The sequence below is a fragment of the Nicotiana tabacum genome, chromosome 18 (assembly GCF_000715075.1).
Source record: "Nicotiana tabacum cultivar K326 chromosome 18, ASM71507v2, whole genome shotgun sequence".
Lineage (NCBI taxonomy): Eukaryota > Viridiplantae > Streptophyta > Magnoliopsida > Solanales > Solanaceae > Nicotiana > Nicotiana tabacum.
The window spans coordinates 144,055,958-144,076,536 of NC_134097.1; the positions used below are offsets into that span (position 1 = coordinate 144,055,958).

At 35.1% G+C, this 20,579-nt stretch overlaps 2 protein-coding genes across 3 annotated transcripts; one reads left to right on the plus strand and one right to left on the minus strand.

The window, feature by feature from the left end:
• The first annotated feature begins 649 nt into the window (after positions 1–649).
• Positions 650–11,149, plus strand: LOC107832332 (ABC transporter G family member 12-like). The gene is made up of 9 exons (XM_016660157.2): positions 650–1,027; positions 3,771–3,850; positions 4,497–4,961; positions 5,717–5,839; positions 6,507–6,638; positions 7,337–7,621; positions 8,743–9,015; positions 9,877–9,984; positions 10,688–11,149. The coding sequence occupies exons 1-9, from the start codon at positions 766–768 to the stop codon at positions 11,051–11,053; spliced, it is 2,094 nt and encodes a 697-aa protein (XP_016515643.1). The 5' UTR covers positions 650–765; the 3' UTR covers positions 11,054–11,149.
• Positions 11,150–13,337: 2,188 nt separating this feature from the next.
• LOC107832330 (protein TRAUCO-like) lies at positions 13,338–20,113 on the minus strand. Of its 2 annotated transcripts, XM_016660155.2 has the most exons (4): positions 18,986–20,113; positions 16,713–16,952; positions 16,115–16,228; positions 13,338–13,555 (listed from the first exon to the last, which is right to left on the minus strand). In XM_016660155.2, exons 1-3 carry the CDS (start codon positions 20,085–20,087, stop codon positions 16,134–16,136), a joined length of 1,437 nt encoding a protein of 478 aa, XP_016515641.1. In that variant the 5' UTR covers positions 20,088–20,113; the 3' UTR covers positions 13,338–13,555; positions 16,115–16,133. The 2 variants fall into 2 exon arrangements, with proteins under 2 accessions (XP_016515641.1, XP_016515640.1); XM_016660154.2 differs by lacking the exon at positions 13,338–13,555 and having other exon boundaries at positions 15,821–16,228.
• Positions 20,114–20,579: the final 466 nt, after the last annotated feature.

The window sequence follows — 20,579 nt, forward strand, 5'->3', positions numbered from 1 at the left end:
TTTAAAAACCCAAATTGTTTGAAACAATCAGGTTATCCAAATCTCAGTACTTCTCAACTCCCTCATAGCAACTGCATTAAAAGCTAGTTTGGTGATAACTTTTTAAACCACCCAAAACTCAGAATATGTCTTCAATTATAGAGCTCTGGTTAAAGTTTTTCTTTTTAAGGGTAGTGTATATTATTTACTAACATTATAAGTATTAAGTAAAGAGGACAATTATATGTTAGCATTCATGTACATATCAAATTTATAATGTGATAGCAGGCTAAGTTACTATTTTTGTCAGGTTACTAGTAGCTACACTTATCGCAGAGATTTACGTGTAACCTATGTTGCTCGGATTCTCTAAAACAGCTACCGCATCCATGTCGGATCCTCCAAAAATACACTACTTTTGGAGAATCCAGCACGCACTCATCGATATTTTTGGAGAGTCCGAGCAACATAGCCTGTAACTACATCATAATTGATCTGATTATGTAAAAAGAATTTGCACTGACATTTTACACCGTCAGTGCATAAAATGTAGACGGTAATTTAATTTAAATGCATTCGATCGTGACTATTCATCAAGCTGGTTTTTATCATCCACAGTATGTACGTCCCTATCAACTGTACATATCTTCTGCTATATATACAACAATGAATTACCATCTTCTTGAATAAGATATTTCAGAAATACTGTCTTGATCTGACTTCTGCCACACAAAACTCTATTAGGACAATATTCTCTTTTCCTTATAAAGAGTTTTAACAAAGAATATGGAGATAGAGGTAGCAAGTGGTGGAAATTGTCTTGATCTTGAAAAGGGGGTGGCATTATCAGAAAATACTGTATTATCTGGAATTCAAAATGCAGCATATTTAGTTTGGGAAGATGTAACAGTAATGTTGCCAAAATTTGGGAATGGACCAACAAAAAGATTACTAAACGGGATTACTGGTTATGCTGAACCAAGTAGAATCATGGCTATTATGGGTCCTTCTGGTTCTGGCAAATCCACTCTTCTTGATTCTTTAGCAGGTCATCTCTCTCTCATCTCTCTCTTTTACTAGTTGAGTTTACTACATTGCTATGTTGTGTGAACTCTCCAAAAACTCCAAAATGATGCCGTATTTGTATCGGGTCCTCTAAAAATACACTATTTTGGAGGATTCGACATACACCGAGCGACATTTTCGGAAAGTCCGAGCAACACAACTAAATTATCAATTAAAAGAAAATTTTACACTATTAAATCACCTAAAATATAATTATATGTAATAATCTATAAAAAGTAAGATTAGTATGCTGAAAAATAAGGTATATTACCTATTACAACTGGTTACACTATATAATGATATTATATATAAAAAAAAGGCGCTTTAATGTATGTAGGTTAAATTCTTAACAGTACACCCATTTCTAGGGTAGAGCTAGACGAATTTCGTAACTTCAGTCCAAATTTTATATTTATATTAAAAGGTTTACTAAATATTTACAAAAGTTAAATTCATAATCCAATTACTGAGACCTGATAACATTATCTTAGAATTTAATTAGAAGTCATAAAGTTCAAATCGCACATTTCATTTGCATGAGAAAGGAGAAATGATTGTTTTGATGGTCACTAGAGATAAACAGCAATATCTATAGTTACTAAGTACTGATTTATAAGGAAATAAAGCAAGGTATGGTGTTTCAAGCATAACATCATCATTACCTAGGAAATAAAGCAAGGTTATGGTGTTTGAAGCATAACATAAGTTTGCCTCAATTGTTTCAGCATGCATAATGTCAATGATTATGAATCTGTGTGTACTATTTTCTTCTTCTTCACAAACACTTCCTTTTGTTAGAGAAGACCTGTCCAGAAGGTTGATCTAGGATTTCTAGAAGACGGGTGCACCATTGAAAAAGTAGGAAAAAAGTATCTTGAATAAATAACTTAGCATTCAACCAGGTGTACCATTCAACCTTTTTGGAGCATGTGCGCCAACATATTATATTGGTCAATTTTACGAAATATATATATATAATATCTAATTTGGCAAAAAACTATGTGTTCACGTGCCCCCTAGAAACGGCCTGAATCGCCCCCTAGTCAGTGTTGGCTCTAATGCACAAGCCACTAAGGCAAGTGCTTTAGGCCCCCAATTTTGGGGAGCCTCATTTTTCAATAATAGTTACTAATTGAAGGACTTCTTCGAGCCGATATATATCGACATATTTCGAGCCGATACACATCCAGAGATTTAAGTAATATACACCGTTAATGTAAAATTTTAACATTATTAGTGCGATTTATCTTTTTTTTATTGTTTACTAAAAGCAATAGACGAGTTCTATATAGACTAGACCTACTAATAGAGCAAGTCCGACTTCTGGAAACACGTCTTCCTATATATTCCATCTTTTCTCAAAAGCAATCCCTATTTCGCATAGCCCTTTATTGAACCTTTTTTCTCGACTAATGAAAAAAAAATCCTTCTTTTTACCCTGCCTGGGGCCATATCTCCAAATAGTAAACGCGGCTAAGCTCTTCATGTGAAATTGTCTCTGTCCTTCGCTTTCCCTTCCTTTCTTAAGGTAACTTTCAATCCTCCAATCCACTCTCGTGCTAACATGCTAACAACGGTTTAGGTAACCAGGAGCTCCTTGTTTGGGAAAGAAGAAAATACCGAATTAAGTAGGCAATTATACTTTTTAGGTTATTCTCATCTCTTTATGAATAGTTTACGATAATTTAACTTAATGGTGTAACAAATTGCACACTGTCAGTGTAGAAATCAAAATCCATATAGTAACTCTTGTCGTTGGAAATTTAATGAATTAGCACAATGTGTATATGTCACTTTCTTTTAGTACAATTCATTGTACACTTTGAAAGTCAAAAATGGGAGATTGAAAAGTAAGTGTAAGCAGTGCATTAATATGTGTAGCAGTGAGTTTTATTGTTTCCTCTGACTAGTAATAATATTATAGGACAAGAGGTAGATAGAAAGAGATAAATAAGGCGTGGGTGCAGTTGGTCACCTAATTAATATTATAAATGCCTAATAGTCTAGCTAATATTCAATCCTGTGCGTATTTATAATCCCTCTAGGTATAATAGTAATTTTTGTTGTTTCTCGGTCGATGTTCGGTACTCGCATTAAGATACGACTAAATCCAGATTCGTGCTAGAAAATCTTACTTTGGAGGTAAAGAGCTTCCTAACAAAGGCGACTTTATATCCGGGACTCGAATTCAGGGGCGAAGCTATACTTTGGTTAGGGTGGTCAATTGAATACCCTTGGTTGGAAAATTACGCTCCGTATATTAGTAAAATATCATGTTTTTAGAGCGTATTGAACACAGGATTTTTTTTACTTCTTTCAAGTTTGAAACCCTTGAGAAATTCTTGGTTTCGCCACTGCTCAAATCCGAGACCTCTAATTAAGGATGAAGTAATACACTTACCACTGCACCACAATCCTCGTCGGTAAAGTAATACAATATTAAATTGATAGTATTTCCACTTGTCTAGTTATCTACAGCTATAGTACGTAGAGTAAATTACACAGTTTTTCTATTTGGAATCATGTTATGAAAGCTCTTTTTTTTTTTTTGGTGTTTGTATGTTATTCATATTATATATAGAGTTATGCAAAATTCTAATAGCCATTTTGCCAAGGGTTTTCTAGGATGGCTAAGTAATAGGACGAGTAATTAATTGTGTAATATTGAATTGAATTTTTGAAAATAAGATGGAGAAATATTTACTGAGCTTGGTTTTACTTAGCAGGTAGACTCTCAACAAATCTTGTAATGAATGGAAATATTCTTCTCAATGGAAAGAAGAAAAGGCTTGACCATGGTGTTGTCGTAAGTGCTATATCCAAATCAACTTAATATTATGAAAATTTGGTAAAAGTTATTCTACTACCTACTTTGAATTATTTAATTAAGCAATTATGTATTTGCACCATAAAATATTTCTATCCATAAATACGTTTTAAAGCAAATTTTGGTACTTTCTTAAGTGGCGCAGATCAAATGGTGATATTTTAATGTTAATAAGGGTGTGTTTGGTATGAATGAAAATATTTTTCATGGAAAATATTATCTTGGAATCACTTATTTGGTGTATGAAAAAAAAAATTCCACGAAATATTTTCTAATATTTAGTTAGAGAGTAGAAATTATTTTCCTTCATAACAAACACATCCTAAATCGCAATACAATTTGATCTAAGCCAGTACATTTGCTCGAACCTTATATATATTTGTATGTTTGTGAAAAATAAATGAAAATTTATAAATAAAATAGTTTCAAAACCCAACATCGTCTAAGTTTTGAATCTGTCACTGATTACTTCATGTTATTGTGGCTGCTATGTTGCACGGACTCTCCAAAATGTCGCCGCACCCGTGTCAGTCCTCCAAATATACAATTTTTGGAGAATCCGATACGCATCCGGTGACATTTTCGGAAAGCTCGAGCAACATAGATCATGTGATAATTTTATCAGGCTTATGTGACACAAGAAGATATACTAATGGGAACTCTAACAGTGAAAGAAACAATCCAATACTCAGCTCAATTGAGGCTCTCAAGCAACATGACCAAACAAGAACTAAACAAGATTGTGGACAACGTAATATCAGAGATGGGGTTAGAAGATTGTGCAGAAAATTTAATTGGAAATTGGCATTTGAGAGGAATAAGTGGTGGTGAAAAAAAGAGATTAAGTATTGCACTTGAAATTATCACAAAACCTCAATTATTGTTTCTTGATGAGCCAACAAGTGGACTTGACAGTGCTTCAGCTTATTTTGTTGTTCAAGTTCTTAAAAATATTGCATTATGTGGTGGAAGGACAATAATATGCTCAATTCATCAGCCAAGTAGTGAAGTTTTTGCACTATTTGATGATCTTTCCTTGCTATCTTCTGGGGAAATGATATATTTTGGAGAAGCTAAAATGGCAGTTGAGGTACGACAAGCTGGCTTTACTCTTATATGTTTTTTTCATTACTGTACTTCTTTTCAATGATGTTGTGGCTATGCGTTTACTGAGCCGAGGATCTATCGGAGAAAAAATCAAAATTATTGGAAACAATCTTTCTACTTTCACGAGGGAGAAATAAGGTCTGCATACACACTACCACTGCCAAAAAAAAACCTAGGAATTTCTTTGCTAATCTGCCGTTAAATTGCTCGTAACTAACACAATTTCTTGATATTCTATCGCTAATTTGTCGCTAAATTGATTTAGCGGCGAATTTTTTTGTTTAGCTACAGAATTTGTTCGTTGTTAATTTCTTTTTTTAGCAGCGTACCCTTCCAAACCTCACTTGTATGATTACACTAAGTTTGTTATTGTTGTTAATTATACACCGTCATTATACTTTAACTGATTGTAGCAAGTTGCTTACCGTTTTTCTACACAATTTTTTATAGCTAGGGTTTATATATAGTTGTCCTTTAAGTGACATGATTTGTAATACGTATATTTTAAGCGGTCAATGTATAGAACTTAAAACGCGTTAAAATTAGACACGATCAATATTTTATAACGTAAATGCAAATAAATTTCTCTAAAATTGCACTGACGATTGAAAGAATCTTTGATGCATATAACTTAAATCTGAAAAGTAAATGTGGTGAGCAACATAGAAGAAGAGTAAGATCAAGAATAAACTGTATATAGGTGAAAGTTGTAATGTTTGTTTGATTTTATATGTGCAGTTCTATGCTGATTCAGGATTTCCATGTCCAACAAGAAGAAATCCAGCTGACCATTTTCTTCGATGCATTAATTCGGACTTTGACGATGTTACCGCCACTTTAATTGGGTCACAGAGAATAAATGTACGTATGGAGTCAAACCTTAAAATGCGTAAAACCTTCAATATAATTAAATACAATGAAAAAGCTTCTAGGACAATCATTTTGGTATCGTGTATAATTACTGTATAATATATGCATATTGGCTAGAAAAGTACTCCCCGGTTCACAATAAGTGATCAATTTGCTTTTTTATTTTGGTCCAAAATAAGTGTCCATTTATATAATCAAAAAAAAATTCAATTTGTTTTTACAAAATTACCCTTATGTATATATCCCTAAAAAGTTTTCTTACTCCTCACATTAAATATTTAATTAAGGGTAGTTTAGTCATACTAGGTATTTTAGTATAGAATTTAGTATTTTCTTAATGGGCGTGTCAAAAACAAATTGATCACTTATTGTGGACCGGAGGGAGTAAACAATATTTTAACTGGCTAGATCATATATATATATACACACACACTTTCAGTAAGTTTCTGTATATTACATCCAGTAGAAACTTGAGTACGTTTTGGTTTTTGCCTTCCAATGTAGTAATTTCCTACACTGAAATAACTTTTTAGCATGATTTTAATATTCTACGACGTAATTTATTTTTCAAAGAATATGTCATCTTAAAATATAGGTCAAAACCTTAAAGCAAAAAATGATAATTGTGGAAATTAAATATGTTATTCTTTCTATTCAGGATATCAAAGAGTCCTCAGGTTCACTGGTTTATCTTCCAACAGCAGAGTGTAGAGTAAGGCTTATTCAAAAATACAAATGTTCTAAGCATAGGTTGAGGGCAAAAGCTAGAGTTCTCGAACTCACAAATATTGTAAGTTTTCACAAGCTTCTCTTTCTTTTCTTTAATATTAGTATACAAAATAGTATTCAGACTCAAAAAATAAATTTAAAAGGGAAGCCGGTGCACTAAGGTGCCGCTATGCGCGGGGTCCGGGGAAGGGGCGGACCACAAGGGTCTATCAGGATGACTCCTTATACTTGGATAGCTTCACGATGACTCCTTAAATATATTCTTGAGCAGTTTTAATCACCTTAAATATGTCAAAAGTGAGCTTTTTGGTCTTCATCAAATATTTAACAAATTCTGATTGTTAAATTTAATGTGCACCGTAAAAAAAAGTAGAATTTAACACGTCGTATTTGGTAGGTGCAATTTTAGGTCACGAGTTCGAGCCGTGGAAACAACCTCTTGCAGAAATGCAGGATGAGGTTGTGTAAAATAGACCCTTGCGGTTCGGTCCGGCGTGTTCCTGTACCCACGCATAGCGGAAGCTTAGTGCACCGAACTGCCCTACTATTTTTAGTCTGTTTCTGGAGTCTGATGCAGCTATTTTCTCACTTTTGACGGACCAAAACTGCTCGGGAATATAGTTAAGGGACCATCTTGAACCTTCCCCCAAACTTAAGGGACCATTTTCGTTATTTTCTCAACAAATTATATTAATCTTTAAGCCTCAAGTTGTAGAATATAGCATTAATCCTTAACTAGTGAATTTCTATTTTGGGCAGAAGGATGTTGTGATTAAAGAAAGTGGAGGAAGCCAAGCAACATGGTTAAAGCAACTATGGACATTGATAAAGAGATCATTGAAAAACATGAGTAGAGATTTTGGGTATTATTGGTTGAGGATTATAGTGTATATAATACTATCTTTTTGTGTTGGTACTGTGTTTTATGATGTTGGAACTGGCCATAATGCAATATTGGCAAGGGGAGCTTGTGCTGGTTTCATTTCTGGCTTTATGACTTTCATGTCTATTGGAGGCTTCCCATCTTTCATTGAAGAAATGAAGGTAATTAAATACATTTCCTTGTTACGATATTGTTGCTCGATCGGAGGTTTTCTTATTATTTTGTTGTTTTAGCTTTTGGTTTCATGGCTTCTTTGCTACCATATTCCTTTATAAACTACTGTGGTTATGATTACCTTGAGTCGAGGGTCTATCGGAAACAGTCTCCCTATCTGCAAGATAGGGGTAAGGTCTTCGTATCCTTTACCCTTCCCAAATACCACTTGTAGGACAACATCGGGTCTGTTGTTAATGTTGTTGCTCGAACTTACCAAAAATGTTATAGCACCTGTGTCAGATCCTCCAAAATGTACTACATTTGAAGAATCCAACACGTTCTTAACAACATTTTTGAAAAGTTCGAGCAACGTAGCCGTAGATTATAATCTGATTTAGAACAGTAATTAGTAAGCTAGACATTGGCCTTGCAATATTTGACTTTTTTCCTTCTGTACTTAAGTACAACTATGTTGTGATTTAGCTCTTTTCTTCCTTTTTATGCATGAAACTAAAGTTTTGTATCAGATACACTGCTAAAAAGGACAAATACTACTAAGCACTAACCATTACTAGTAGGATTTTAACTTTTATATACTGGCATTGTAAAAGAACTATCATGTCCTAAAAGATAACTACAAGCAACTGTTAATAAAAAATAAAATTAGTAACCTGAAAAATAAGACAAATTACTAATTACTCCCTCACGTTTACTATTCCACTATACTAACATATATTTTCACTTTTACTTGTCCATTGCATTAAATCAAGAGAAAGATAACTTTTTTTTCCTGTTTTACCCTTATCATTAATTACTCATTTCCCAAGACTTTTGGAAATGACATCATTATTATGAATAAAATTATAAAATACATATTTTATTATTTTTTCTTAAAGGGAGTGCAAAGTCAAAAATGAACAACTAAAATTGAACGGAGGGAGTATAACAGATTAAGATATACACATAGTATAAAATTTCTTACTGTTAGTGCTTAAGAATGCCTTGTTGGATTATATATATGAGGAACTTTCTATATACTTAAATATGGAAAAATAAAATTTTCATTTTTTGGCATGCTTTGAAGTATATGTATTATTTGAATATTAACAATTTATTGTTTTTGCAGATATTTTGCAAAGAAAGGAAGAGTGGACACTATGGAGTTGGAGTTTTCATTCTTTCAAATTTCATTTCTTCATTCCCATTTTTAGTTATTATGTCTTTGTGCTCAGCAGCCATCACATACAACATGGTGAAGTTTCACCCTGGCTTCTTCCACTTTTTGTATGCTACCATTGATCTCTTGAGCTCCATTGCTGTTGTTGAAAGTTGCATGATGCTTGTGGCTTGCTTTGTTCCAAATTTCACTATGGGACTTGTTATTGGTGCTGGACTTCTTGTAAGTATCAAGTATCCTATCTTGCTTTTTTTTTTTCCATTCGGTCTTCGGTATTTTGGGACTTAATTAATCCGGATATGCATCAGGAAGTCTCACCTTGGGGTAAAACGTTCCCTACCAACACTGATTCCATAGGCTCGAACCATAGACCAATAGATGGAGGCAATGGCGGAGCCAGAATTTTCACTAAGGATGTCAAATATAAAAAATCAAACACACTAATTAAAATTATTTGATATATATATATATATATATATATATATATATATATATATATATATATATATATATGCAAAAATAAAATAATTTACCTAGCAACATAGTGTAATTTTCCGGTGAAGGAATGTTACCCCTTAATTAAACTTAGCTTCGCCATTGGATGGATGAGTACTTACCACTTTACTACATCCTTTACTAATAGTAAACTATATTATTTGATGAATAATGTAAGAATTCTTTGTTGTCATCTTTTCTTAAAAGCATAAAGCGTTTAAGTTCTATTCACTAACAGTTTATAAGTTCTTTACACCATTACACAGAATTGACCTACAATAATAGTTAACTCTTCAAATTCTTTGTTCCATTCCTTTCATGAAAGATTTAAGTTCTATTACTGAGAGCGCATAGGTTTTTTTATACCATTTTGGCAAAGTTGACATATAATAATGTAGCTAACTCTTCATATCAAGTCGGATATGGTATCCTAGAAACTAGAACGAAAACCTGTTATAAGCATTTAAATTGCACTAATAGGAAAAAATTCTTTAAATTATTAGTGTGTATAACTTAAATCCTTTGTATATATACCAAAGGTTATGGTTTGATTTTTCTTATTTTGGTATAATTATTTGTTATACGCAGGGAACTATGATGGCATCAGCTGGCTTTTTCAGACTAATCCCTGATCTTCCAAAAGTCTTTTGGAAATATCCTGTTTCATATGTTAATTACATGTCATGGGCCTTACAGGTAAAATTTCTAAGTCATAAAGTTATACAACAACTTGTTAAGATTACACATTAGCTGGTTGTCCAATATAATCTCCTAAATATCTAAGTCGTGATTTAAAAGGCAATTGCAGGTAACTGCTAATAATAAATGAAATACGTAACCTGAAAATAAATCAAGTAATCTTCTATGACCAGTTAAACTATAAATTCATAAACTTTGACTATGGATATAAGTTGAAGGGGAACCTTAATTGAAACAACGATAAAGTTGTCTCAGTGTGACTTATAGGCCATGTGTTTGAGCCATGGAAGTAGCCACTAATGCTTGCATTAAGTTGCGCTTCTACATCACACCCTTGGGATGCGCAACCCTTCTCGGACCCAGGGGTGTATTTAGGGGGGCAGGAGGGGGTTCACCCGAACTCCCGTCGCCGAAAAATACTGTTTTGAAAATCCCCTTGACATAGCCCAGAATCATAGTTGAGTGGTCAAGGGGGTTCAAAACCTTTGTAAGGTCATTGGTTCAACTCCCACTAGCTATAATCTATTTTAACTTTTTTTCTTTTTTGGAACCCTCTTAGCGGAAATCCTGCATCCGCCGTTGCTCGAACCCTGTGTGAATGCGAGCTGTTTCATGCACTGGACTGCCCTTTTTGACTGTGGATATAAGTTATAGATTCTTTCTATATATAACAATTTTTCTCTTGTTGTTTTAATGCTAGGGAGCATACAAGAATGATTTAATAGGACTAGAGTTTGAGGGTATAATCCCAGGTGATCAAACTATGAAGCTGAAGGGTGAAGTAATCATAAGTTCAGTGCTTGGATTTTCAGTTAAGCATTCAAAATGGTGGGATTTAGGTGTTGTAATTTCAATTCTCATATCATTCAGATTGCTTTTCTACACAGTTCTCAAACTAAAGGAGAGAGCTTTACCAGTTTTGCACACATTTTACACGAAGAAAACTCTTCAACATCTTAGTAAAAGGCCTTCATTTAGGAAAACTCCACCATCTTTTCCATCAAAAAGACACTATAATGTTCCCTCATTGTCTTCTCAAGAAGGCCTTAATTCTCCTCTCCACTGAGAATATTATTAGAGTTTAACAGCTTGTTTGGATGGTTGTTATCTATTGTATTGTATCGTATTGTTGTTTTAAATATAATGTTTGTTTTGATTGTTACTTAAATTTTATTGTATCGTATTGTTAAATCCATTGTTACATAATGACATTTTTACCTTGCTTTTTTCTCTCATCTTGCCCTTTCTTATTATTAAATAATCATATCTTATCCTTTACCCTATTTTTTTATATGATAATTCTACTTTGTATCCTATTTTTTCTTAGTAATATTGCAAGTTCATTCTTCATATTGTTGGTGCGTGACACCATGAAACAATAGCAAAAATACAATCTATCCATATGTTGTATTCATCAAACAATACAATACGATACGATACATTATGAAACGACATGTAATAACAATCCAAACAAGTTGCAAGATAAGTACCGTTTATTTCTTTTTGTACCTCGAAAGGGAGTTCTTGCTATGATGCTACGGAAGACTGTCTGAAGTGCAAGGGATAAACTCGGGCTCGGGATATCACTGTACTATTAGTGTTTTGAGAAGGAAAAATGGGAGATTTGCTCCGTAAAATCCTTCCCTTTCCCTCACCCCTATTCTTAAAAGAACTTTAGTGGTTAATGTAATACCATTTTTTCTTTTTTGTTTCCCTTTGTCCTTTTTGGGAGTTTTATGTATGGCTATGTAGAAAATTGTTCCAATATAACATACTATGTTTTATAGGGAAGTTTTGATATTTTTCCTTTGTTTCAACTCTAGGATAAATTTACAAGGCATCTATAATACACATTGATGTAATATATATTGAAGTCTTTTTCCCCGTTTTCACACTAGAAATTGCATACTCCTTATGCCAGATCTTGCATTCAATTTTATAAGTTCTAATGTTCTATGCACTATGGATATAACAAAAATTTTAAGAAAGTGAATGTAATATAATTTGTTCTAAATCAAGTAAACCATGATTTTCCTTCTTCCCCACCAAGAGAACCATCTAATAAGGCACCATTATGAGGGCTAGAAGTTAAAATTGCAACAGAACTTAGTATCCTCCCCCGACAGAACCGAATCCACGATGTAGATTCAGTGGATTTTGCTTTTAAATATGTGCTTAACTTTTTTCCAGACACACTCGCATATACATATATATCATCCGAGGTAGACGAAATGCGTAAACAATTGTGCATAAGATAACTTTTTAAGAATGTCCACCACCGTTATTATTGTTTCAAATAGTTGAGATAGCACAAGTACTTGACATGAAATTGCAAAGATTTAAGTTTTGATACAAAGGAAGATAGCATCTGAACATAAGAGAAGACGAGGATGAAATCAAAATAATTCAAATATGAAGGATGACTACTAGTTACTTAATACCAAACAAAGTCAAAGACGTCTATAATGGTTTTCAGGTAAAACTCAATATGAAAAGATCCAGATGTCAACTATTCGGGAAAATCACACAAAGAGCTTCAACTATCAATGAAGGACCAGAACGGAAATTCAAAAATTTTCTATATTTGATACTCTCTTTTCGGATTAATGAAAGTAAAAGTATATACACTGCAAGTTAGGGGACAAGTTTTACCCCTTAAGAAAAATAAAGTTGTAACAAGATTAAATAATACTGCAATGTCTAAAGCAGACAATTCATATATGTAGACTAGATTAAAAATGATCACATCCAACATACATGTGACACCATGGAGATTGAAAGCGTTGTGAGGGAGTAACGACATAAAATTATATTGAAGGATGTTGAAGATATAAGTGATTAAATAAAAACTATACACTCTCTAATTGAGATAACTTGACATTCCACTCCCCCGATGTCCAAGACTAGACATTTGCAGCTGGACAACATAATATTGTGACCTAATATTGGATAAACCAAGAATAACAATTGGTCTTGCTCTGATACCATGACAAGAAGCGGACGTCTAACTCAACTCCAAAATTCAGTTCACGAGTCCAAGAACATATAAAGAGACAATAAATGTATTAAAAATAGAAGAAAGATTAGACTAAAATTACCCCTTGCCCAACACTGACCATCATCTCCAATCATTGGTGCCATCCAAGCACTACCAAACTCTAAATGCCAATCATCCCTCAGCCCTTGTGCTTCTACAAGTGAAAAGCTAAGAAGCGACAAGATTGATGAAGCTTGAAGCGAAAGCGAGGCACACACTTCTTTGAAGTAAAGCACATAATTTTACACAATTTAAAAGTACAATACATGCATGATGTAGTACTATAATAATAAAATTTGAATTAAAATAACTGATTTAGTCTTTGATATACAATAATGCCGATATTAATAGTACTCCTTAAGTTGAGATTCAAAGAATCGACCCTCATTGCTGGATCACTTTCCGCACCATTGTTTGAAGCGCACTTATGGAAAAGCGCACGACTTCGTCCATAAAGCAATGACCTCTCGTTTTGCATCGTTGCATTGCTTTAACCGACAAAGTGATGGCTTTTAATGTCAATGCTTAGCCCTAATGGTGGCAAAATGGATTTAAAAAACAATTATCCATCCATATTATCTACTAAAAATGAGTTGGATAATGAACTTATTAAAAACGGATCAAATATGGTAAGAACTATATTATCCACTTAGAAAATGAATAACCAATGGATAACTAATGGGTTTAACTTTTATATTTGTAAAGACTCAAATTGGGAGTATCTCAAGTTTGGGAGACTAGGAATTCTCCCAAAAGTGATCATATTCAAGAAGCCAAGGATAATATAGATACTCATATTATCCGCCAGTTTACACATTTTCTATCCATATTAAATATGGATCGGGTAGGATAATTTATCTGTTTTTGCATTACCTGTTTTCGCCCCATCCATATCTGACCCGAGCCACCCGTTTGCCACTCTACTTAGCCCTTACCCCTCATCATCTTTTTTCTTCTTATATATAATGTTGGTGATAGGCCAACTTGTACACACCTCAACATATCTACCAAGTACCTGCTATCTCCGCCAACACTCTTATATATAGTGGTGGTGCTAGGCCGACTTATACACACCTCAACTAATCTACCATACTATGACATCCTAGGTGAATCCCACATCGACAAAACACGTGAGAGATATTAAGTATATAAGTAGACATGTCTTAGACTCTAGTGACGCGTTTTAAAACCGTGCAGGCGTAAGCCCAAACCGGACAATATCACTAGTGGACTGGGCTGTTATATATGATATCCGAGTCCCTCCCTGTGTAACTTTGAACGATGGTGGGGCAAACCTTACTGAGACCACTGAGTCCCTATGAGGGGGTGTATGTGATACCCAAGGCGAATCCCACATCGACAAAGCATGGAAAAGATGTTGGGTATATAAGTAGACAGGGTTTAGACTCTAGTGACGCGTTTTAAAATCGTGCTGACCTAGACCCAAAACGAAGCCACTCCGCGTGCAACCTTGAATGGTGGTGGGGCAAACCTTACTAAGGACGTTGAGTCCCTATGAGGGGGTGTATGTGACACCATAGGCGAATCTCACATCGACAAAGCACCGGAGAGATGCTGGGTATACAAGTAGACAGGCCTTAGACTCTAATGACGCGTTTTAAAATCGTGTTGGCCTAGGCCCAAAATGAACAGTATCACTAAGGAGTTGGGCGGTTACATATGGTATCAGAGCTACTCTACGTGCAGCCTTGAACGGTGGTGGGACAAACCTCAGCGAGGACGCTAAGTCCTAAGGGGGATGCAGGTAACATCCTAGGCAAATTCACATCAACAAAATACGGAAGAGATGTTGGGTATATAAGTAGACAAGCCTTAAGACTATATTGACGCGTTTTAAAACCGTGCAGGTCTAGGCCCAAAGCGGACAATATCACTAATGGACTGGTTGTTACACTTACAATCTCCACCAACACAAACACAAGTATCAAGTAAATCTGCCAGCAATATTTAGGTAGATTGGAAAAATCAGTTAGTATTTTTGTCTTTAGTGAGATTCGAACCCTGATTTTCCATTATTTTCATCCCACTTTATTAACCACTGAATCACACCCTTGAAAATCCTCCTTTCATTATCCTCGTGATCATGCAATCACAACCACTTTGCTGCATTGCCTCATCTTTCCACCTAAAACCAACTTCTTTTCTTATCCCATCCTCCGGTAACCCTATCATGTGTCACTTGCCCTGTTGTGTCGTCTATAACTTGCCCTTTCCACTATGCCCCTTCTACAACTCCTTCCTCTCGAACCTCTCCCGCCCTGACCTTCAGCCATTCCAAAACCTTGCTTTATTTTCTCAAGAAGTCAAAACCTTGAATTCAAGCTCCATAAATCACAAATTAAAAATACATGCAAAAACCCATTCTATTTCAATTTATGAATAAACATCACAAACAATGAACAACACCAAATTTAATGTAGCATATAAATTTGAATGACAACTACATTTAAAAATTGCATAAGTTGGAATATTGAAGTCAATCAACATTATAACTATATGGAACACCCCTTGGATCTTTAATTTCTAAGACTTATTTTGTTAGGACTCTTAAGTACACCATACCTTTCTTTGGTACTTTTTCTTTTTAATTTCTTTACGTGGCCTCAAAAGTATTCCATACTGTGTTCCTTTAAATGCTACAACTATCCAAAGAGTGGCATCTTCCATACAATAACGACAATAACAACAACAAATATACTCGTGATCATATCCATCTATGTCCGTGCTTCCTAACTCAAAACATAAAAAGCACAATTAAATACGAGAAAACGGAGATGAGGGTCAAGCAACAATCTCACGGACTAACCGCTAAGTTCATCAACCAGAAATTTCTTCCATCAGACAGCACATTTCTCTAACAGAAAGAGCTAATAAAGACTAGAAACAGGGTCTCAACCAACTACAAGAAGACAACAACACAATAGAAACTGTACAGCAGGCTACCCAAATGAAATTGATCACCCATTCTCCAGCACTCAACAGTCTACCACTTACATAAGTTGGAACAACAAGGAGACCACGCCAAGTAGCATTCTACATTCTATTTACAAAAGCTGAAACATAACCAACCTGAGTGCACTGCTCAAGCTTAGCTGACCATTTCAGCAGCTTCACCAATTTTATTTACGTGTTCTTTTACCACTTTGAGCATAGGGCACATCCTAGTTGAATGCCATGAATCACCTGTAATCAGAAAGTTTAAATCATGTTCAATCTGCCAAGATAGCTTAGATGAAATGGAGTTAGGCAGATGCAACTGCTACTTAAGGTGGTTGTTTTCTCTTCCCAAACTATTTTTGGTATAAAATAGTAGGATGGACTAAAACTTGCGAGCCGAAAAGGAAAAAAGAAGTATGAGTCTGATTTTAGTACTATCTGGCACAACATTATCTTGCTTGAGAATAGAAGTGACAGATTCAGCTGCAATGAGGAATAGTTGAAGTTCATAGCTGTAAAACTAATCATGACGTGTCAAAATTGAATAAATAAATTCAACGATTCCAATTTTTAGAAAGAATCTTTTACAAGGTTTGACTGTCGCGTAGTAGTCTAAATCAGTAAGATCAGAAAAATTACAGTGAAAATCAGAAGTCAAACAAGCAGTATTCTATGTATTGGTCAACATGGTAAAAGACATAGAGCTAATTCTTTTGTTCATTGGACACACCATTCTCGACTCTTCCATCAAAGCCATGATAAGGAACTTCAACCATCGGTCTCGGAACAGCGCGCCCAGCAAAATCTTCAGGAAAGCATTCAAAGTCAGGACCAAAATTGAACTTCACAACGCAATTAGGTTGGTCGGGAAGCGTATACATTGAAGCAGCAGGGTAGTAACGACCACCATAAAGATCCTTGAAAGCAACACCTTGACACACTCCATTTTTGAAGAAAGATATCTCACTCCCTGTTCAGACAAAATACAATATTTTGTACACAGCTTAATGAACACGACAATTTGACAACACAAGAAAATGAATTTGCCAAACACATAAGGAGGAAACAGGGGTTACTGGAATTTCTCAAACTTGATTTCCCCAGGGATACCTTTACAAACATAATTGTAAGTACATCATGTTTTTCAGCATTTTGGTATGGGGACTACAGAGTGAAATAGAGTTTGAATATTACACCAAAGGAGATCCTACTCAACTCATTGAGATGGTCAGCACACGCATATATAGACGAGCGCACCAATACATGTAATGTAAATTGCTAAATCAAATCCACGATAAGGACTAGAACTTCACATTTTGATTGAAAAGTGTGAGAAAAGAACATCATTCTTGCTCATAATACTTCACTAATGCAGCAACTAAGCAACCCATCCGACCTAAACAGTTGAACTAGAACATTCACATTTGTCATTGCGATATGCCAATACCACCATCACCATAAAAAACACCAAAGCTTTGCTCTTTGATGCTGGCAGGAAGGAGATGAGAGTAATGAGATCCACTCCATCACTACTGTGAGATAGAAGTGCGCTTCTTCATGAATTCTGAATAAGTTAATAGCTTTACTAGAGTCTTTGCAAAATTTTATTAACCTTTAACACTAGCAAATTTGGACGACGAACATGGGTGATTCATCTTCACTCTCAAAAAGTTAATCCCTTGACCAGAATCCTTCAGAAACCCCATTAACCTATGAAACTAGTAGATACATGAAGAAGACAATCAATTAAAAGAAAACTTGTGGGTGATTTGACTGAGACACAAGGTAATAAGACTTTTTGATATCCTAACTTATCAGAAGAGGTTTGCAACAATTTATATTTGAATAGTTTCCGCACATTCTTCCCAAGTTTATTTACCTTAAAGCATCAACGCCTCTTATACACATATCTTACCTTAATGTAATTCTTTATTAGTTCTTTCGAGTTTAATGCATAAGTTCTGGCATCTACCTGCATAAAAATCAAAACTTTACCAAACCCCATCAATTTTTTCTTAATCATTTGTGAACAGCTGGTGAAACAACAGCAATCTAAAAGTACCACAGCTTCAGCTCCTCATTTATATACCTAAATTGTCCAAATTAACTTTTAAGCCAATGATCGACTGTCCCTGCCCATTCTAACGGGGCATTCTATTCCTTCAAGTCCCACAGCTCTAAATGTGCCTATTCCTTCGACACCTTTCCATGGAAACAGGGGGAAAATGGCTTATTCCGCATCAACCTAAGCCCGCTTATTCCGACTAAGTGATCCATGGGCGAAAAGAGGGCCTTCCTCCTTCTTGCTGGAAGGTCTGTCAAAGAAGCATTCTATTCCGAAAAGGCTTAGGGCTAGGCTAAACCTCCCTCAAAAGTTTGAATCGACAATTGAAGCAGCAGACAGCATAAAATTGAACCTATATCAAAACAGCAGCAACAAACAACAACAACAAAGAAAACCTATTTTTTACTCAAAAAAATAACAGCTACGCCTCAATCCCAAGTAAGTTGGATCGTCTATATAATAATCCTCACTGACAGCATTCAAGCAGATTCCGCATAAAAATTGAACTTCTATTAAAGTAATAGCAACAAATAACAACTACTAGTCTACCAGTATTCTGAGTCCCAAACAAGTTAGGGTTGGTTATATGAATCCTCATGGACAGCATTCAAGCAGGCACTCAACATAAAATTGAACTTTTATTAAAAAAACAGCAACAAACAGCAGGAACAACAACTACACCTCAGTTCCAAACAAGTTGAAGTCTGCTATATGAATCTTTAAGCATCATTTTGAGCAGCATTAAGCATAAGAATTGAACATTTATCAAAATAACAGCAACGAACAACAACTACTACACCTCAGCCCCAAACAAGTTGGGGTCAGATATATGAATCCTCATTGACAGCATTCGGCATAAAAATTGAGCCTTTATCAAAAACAACACCAATAAATGTTCAAATAAAATCTAGCACTTGGGCTGGGTGTCAGTGAAATACCTGGAATTGTTTTGGGAGGATCTTCCTTAGGATCAGAAGCACACATATATCTCTGTCCCTTATACCAAACAAGTCTCGGTGGTTTCGGAGCATACTGACTACCTTCAGGCAAATTAATATAAAAACCAATAATATCACCTTCACCATACCCTTGTTCCCCATATTTCTCCCTTAAAGCTTTATGAATCTTGCTACCATCAATATCTCTATATCCAAAACTATTCCCATCATATCCAACAGGTGCTTGTAAATCTCCTTTATCAGTTGACCAACCAAGTCTTGTATGCCCACTTTCACCTAATTTCATTACCTTAATCTCAAAATACCATGCTCCTTCTAATACTCCTCTTGTTGCTCTCACCATTCTGTAACCTTTAATACTCCCTGCTGTTAATCTATCTTCACTTATGTCCACTTTTTCTGCTTTGTAAACTTTTGAAAGGCAGATTTTCATATCTGGGCTGTCGTCATTTTTGTCAGGGAATCTTGGGATTGGTGTAATGTAAACTTTGTCTTCAGCTTCTTGTGCTGAAACGGCGCCGTTTTTGTTGGTTTTTGTGTTGCTGTTGTTGTTGTTGTTGTTGTTGTTGTTTTGCTTCTTTTTTTTGCCTTTACGTGAACTGGGTTTTGTCCAGAGGTTGTTGTTGTTGTTTTTCTTCTTGTATTTTGCTTTCTTGCTGCTTGTGGAGGTCGGAGTTTCCTTTGCTGCTGCTGTAATTATGGGTGTTGACAAGGGCAATTTGGTCAGTTCGCCATTTTGTTGTTCCTCTTCTTCTACTTTTGGTGGTGTTAGGGTTAAAGTGGAAAGTGGCTTTTGCTTCTTTGGTGGTGGCTCTTCTTCTTCATCTTCATCCACGTCATCATCGTCGTCGTCGTCTTCTTCTTCTTTCAAGGGAATTTTCGGGTCGGTGGTGGGCAATTCGGGTTCGGCTTCTGGAGTATTCGCACTGCCATTTTCGGCAACTGGTTGTGGAACTTCGGCGGAAGATGGTGAAGCTTCGGCGGGAACTAGTGGAGGTTCAGCGGCGGATGATGCAGCTTCGACGGCAGGGGTGTTTTCTTCTTCGTCGTCGTCTTGGTAAGTGGCCATGAGATTCTCCATTGTTAGGATTTGAGATGGAGAAGGCAGAATCTGGATGGTGTTTAAATAGATTGGATAATTTTGCAGGCCCAATTTCCTATGGGCCTTATTATATAGCCCAAACGCGACGAGACATTTAACTAGAAGAATTAAGAATTAACCCAAATAGAAAATTAAGGAAAATTACTAGTTACCTCCATTGATAAGTAGCTTATTACAAAAATTGATCAATTCATAAAATGTTATTAATATTAGTCAAAAATTATTAATATTAGCCAATTTCTTTCTTTTGAGTGGATATTATTAGAATAGATTGTGTACGTCTTAGGAGCTTGAATCTCAATTTTAGAATGATTTAGTGGAGTTTGAGGTGGTATGAGTGTGTAATTCGAAGTAGAAGATGAACATGAAAAAAATAATATGTGTATCGTATATGTATCATATTTGTATCAAATGTATATCTATGTATACATGTGTGTATACATGTGTGTGAGATACATGCGTGTACATGTG

Coding starts and splice junctions, on each gene's coding strand:
- LOC107832332 (XM_016660157.2), top strand. CDS start 766: ATGGAGATAGAGGTAGCAAGTGGTGGAAATTGTCTTGATCTTGAAAAG. Junction 1,028..3,770: donor TCTTCTTGATTCTTTAGCAG/GTCATCTCTCTC, acceptor TTTACTTAGCAG/GTAGACTCTCAACAAATCTT. Junction 5,840..6,506: donor TTGGGTCACAGAGAATAAAT/GTACGTATGGAG, acceptor CTTTCTATTCAG/GATATCAAAGAGTCCTCAGG.
- LOC107832330 (XM_016660155.2), bottom strand. CDS start 20,087: ATGGAGAATCTCATGGCCACTTACCAAGACGACGACGAAGAAGAAAAC. Junction 16,953..18,985: donor TCCTCCCAAAACAATTCCAG/GTATTTCACTGA, acceptor TTGTCTGAACAG/GGAGTGAGATATCTTTCTTC. Junction 16,229..16,712: donor TGATGGAAGAGTCGAGAATG/GTGTGTCCAATG, acceptor TTCTGATTACAG/GTGATTCATGGCATTCAACT.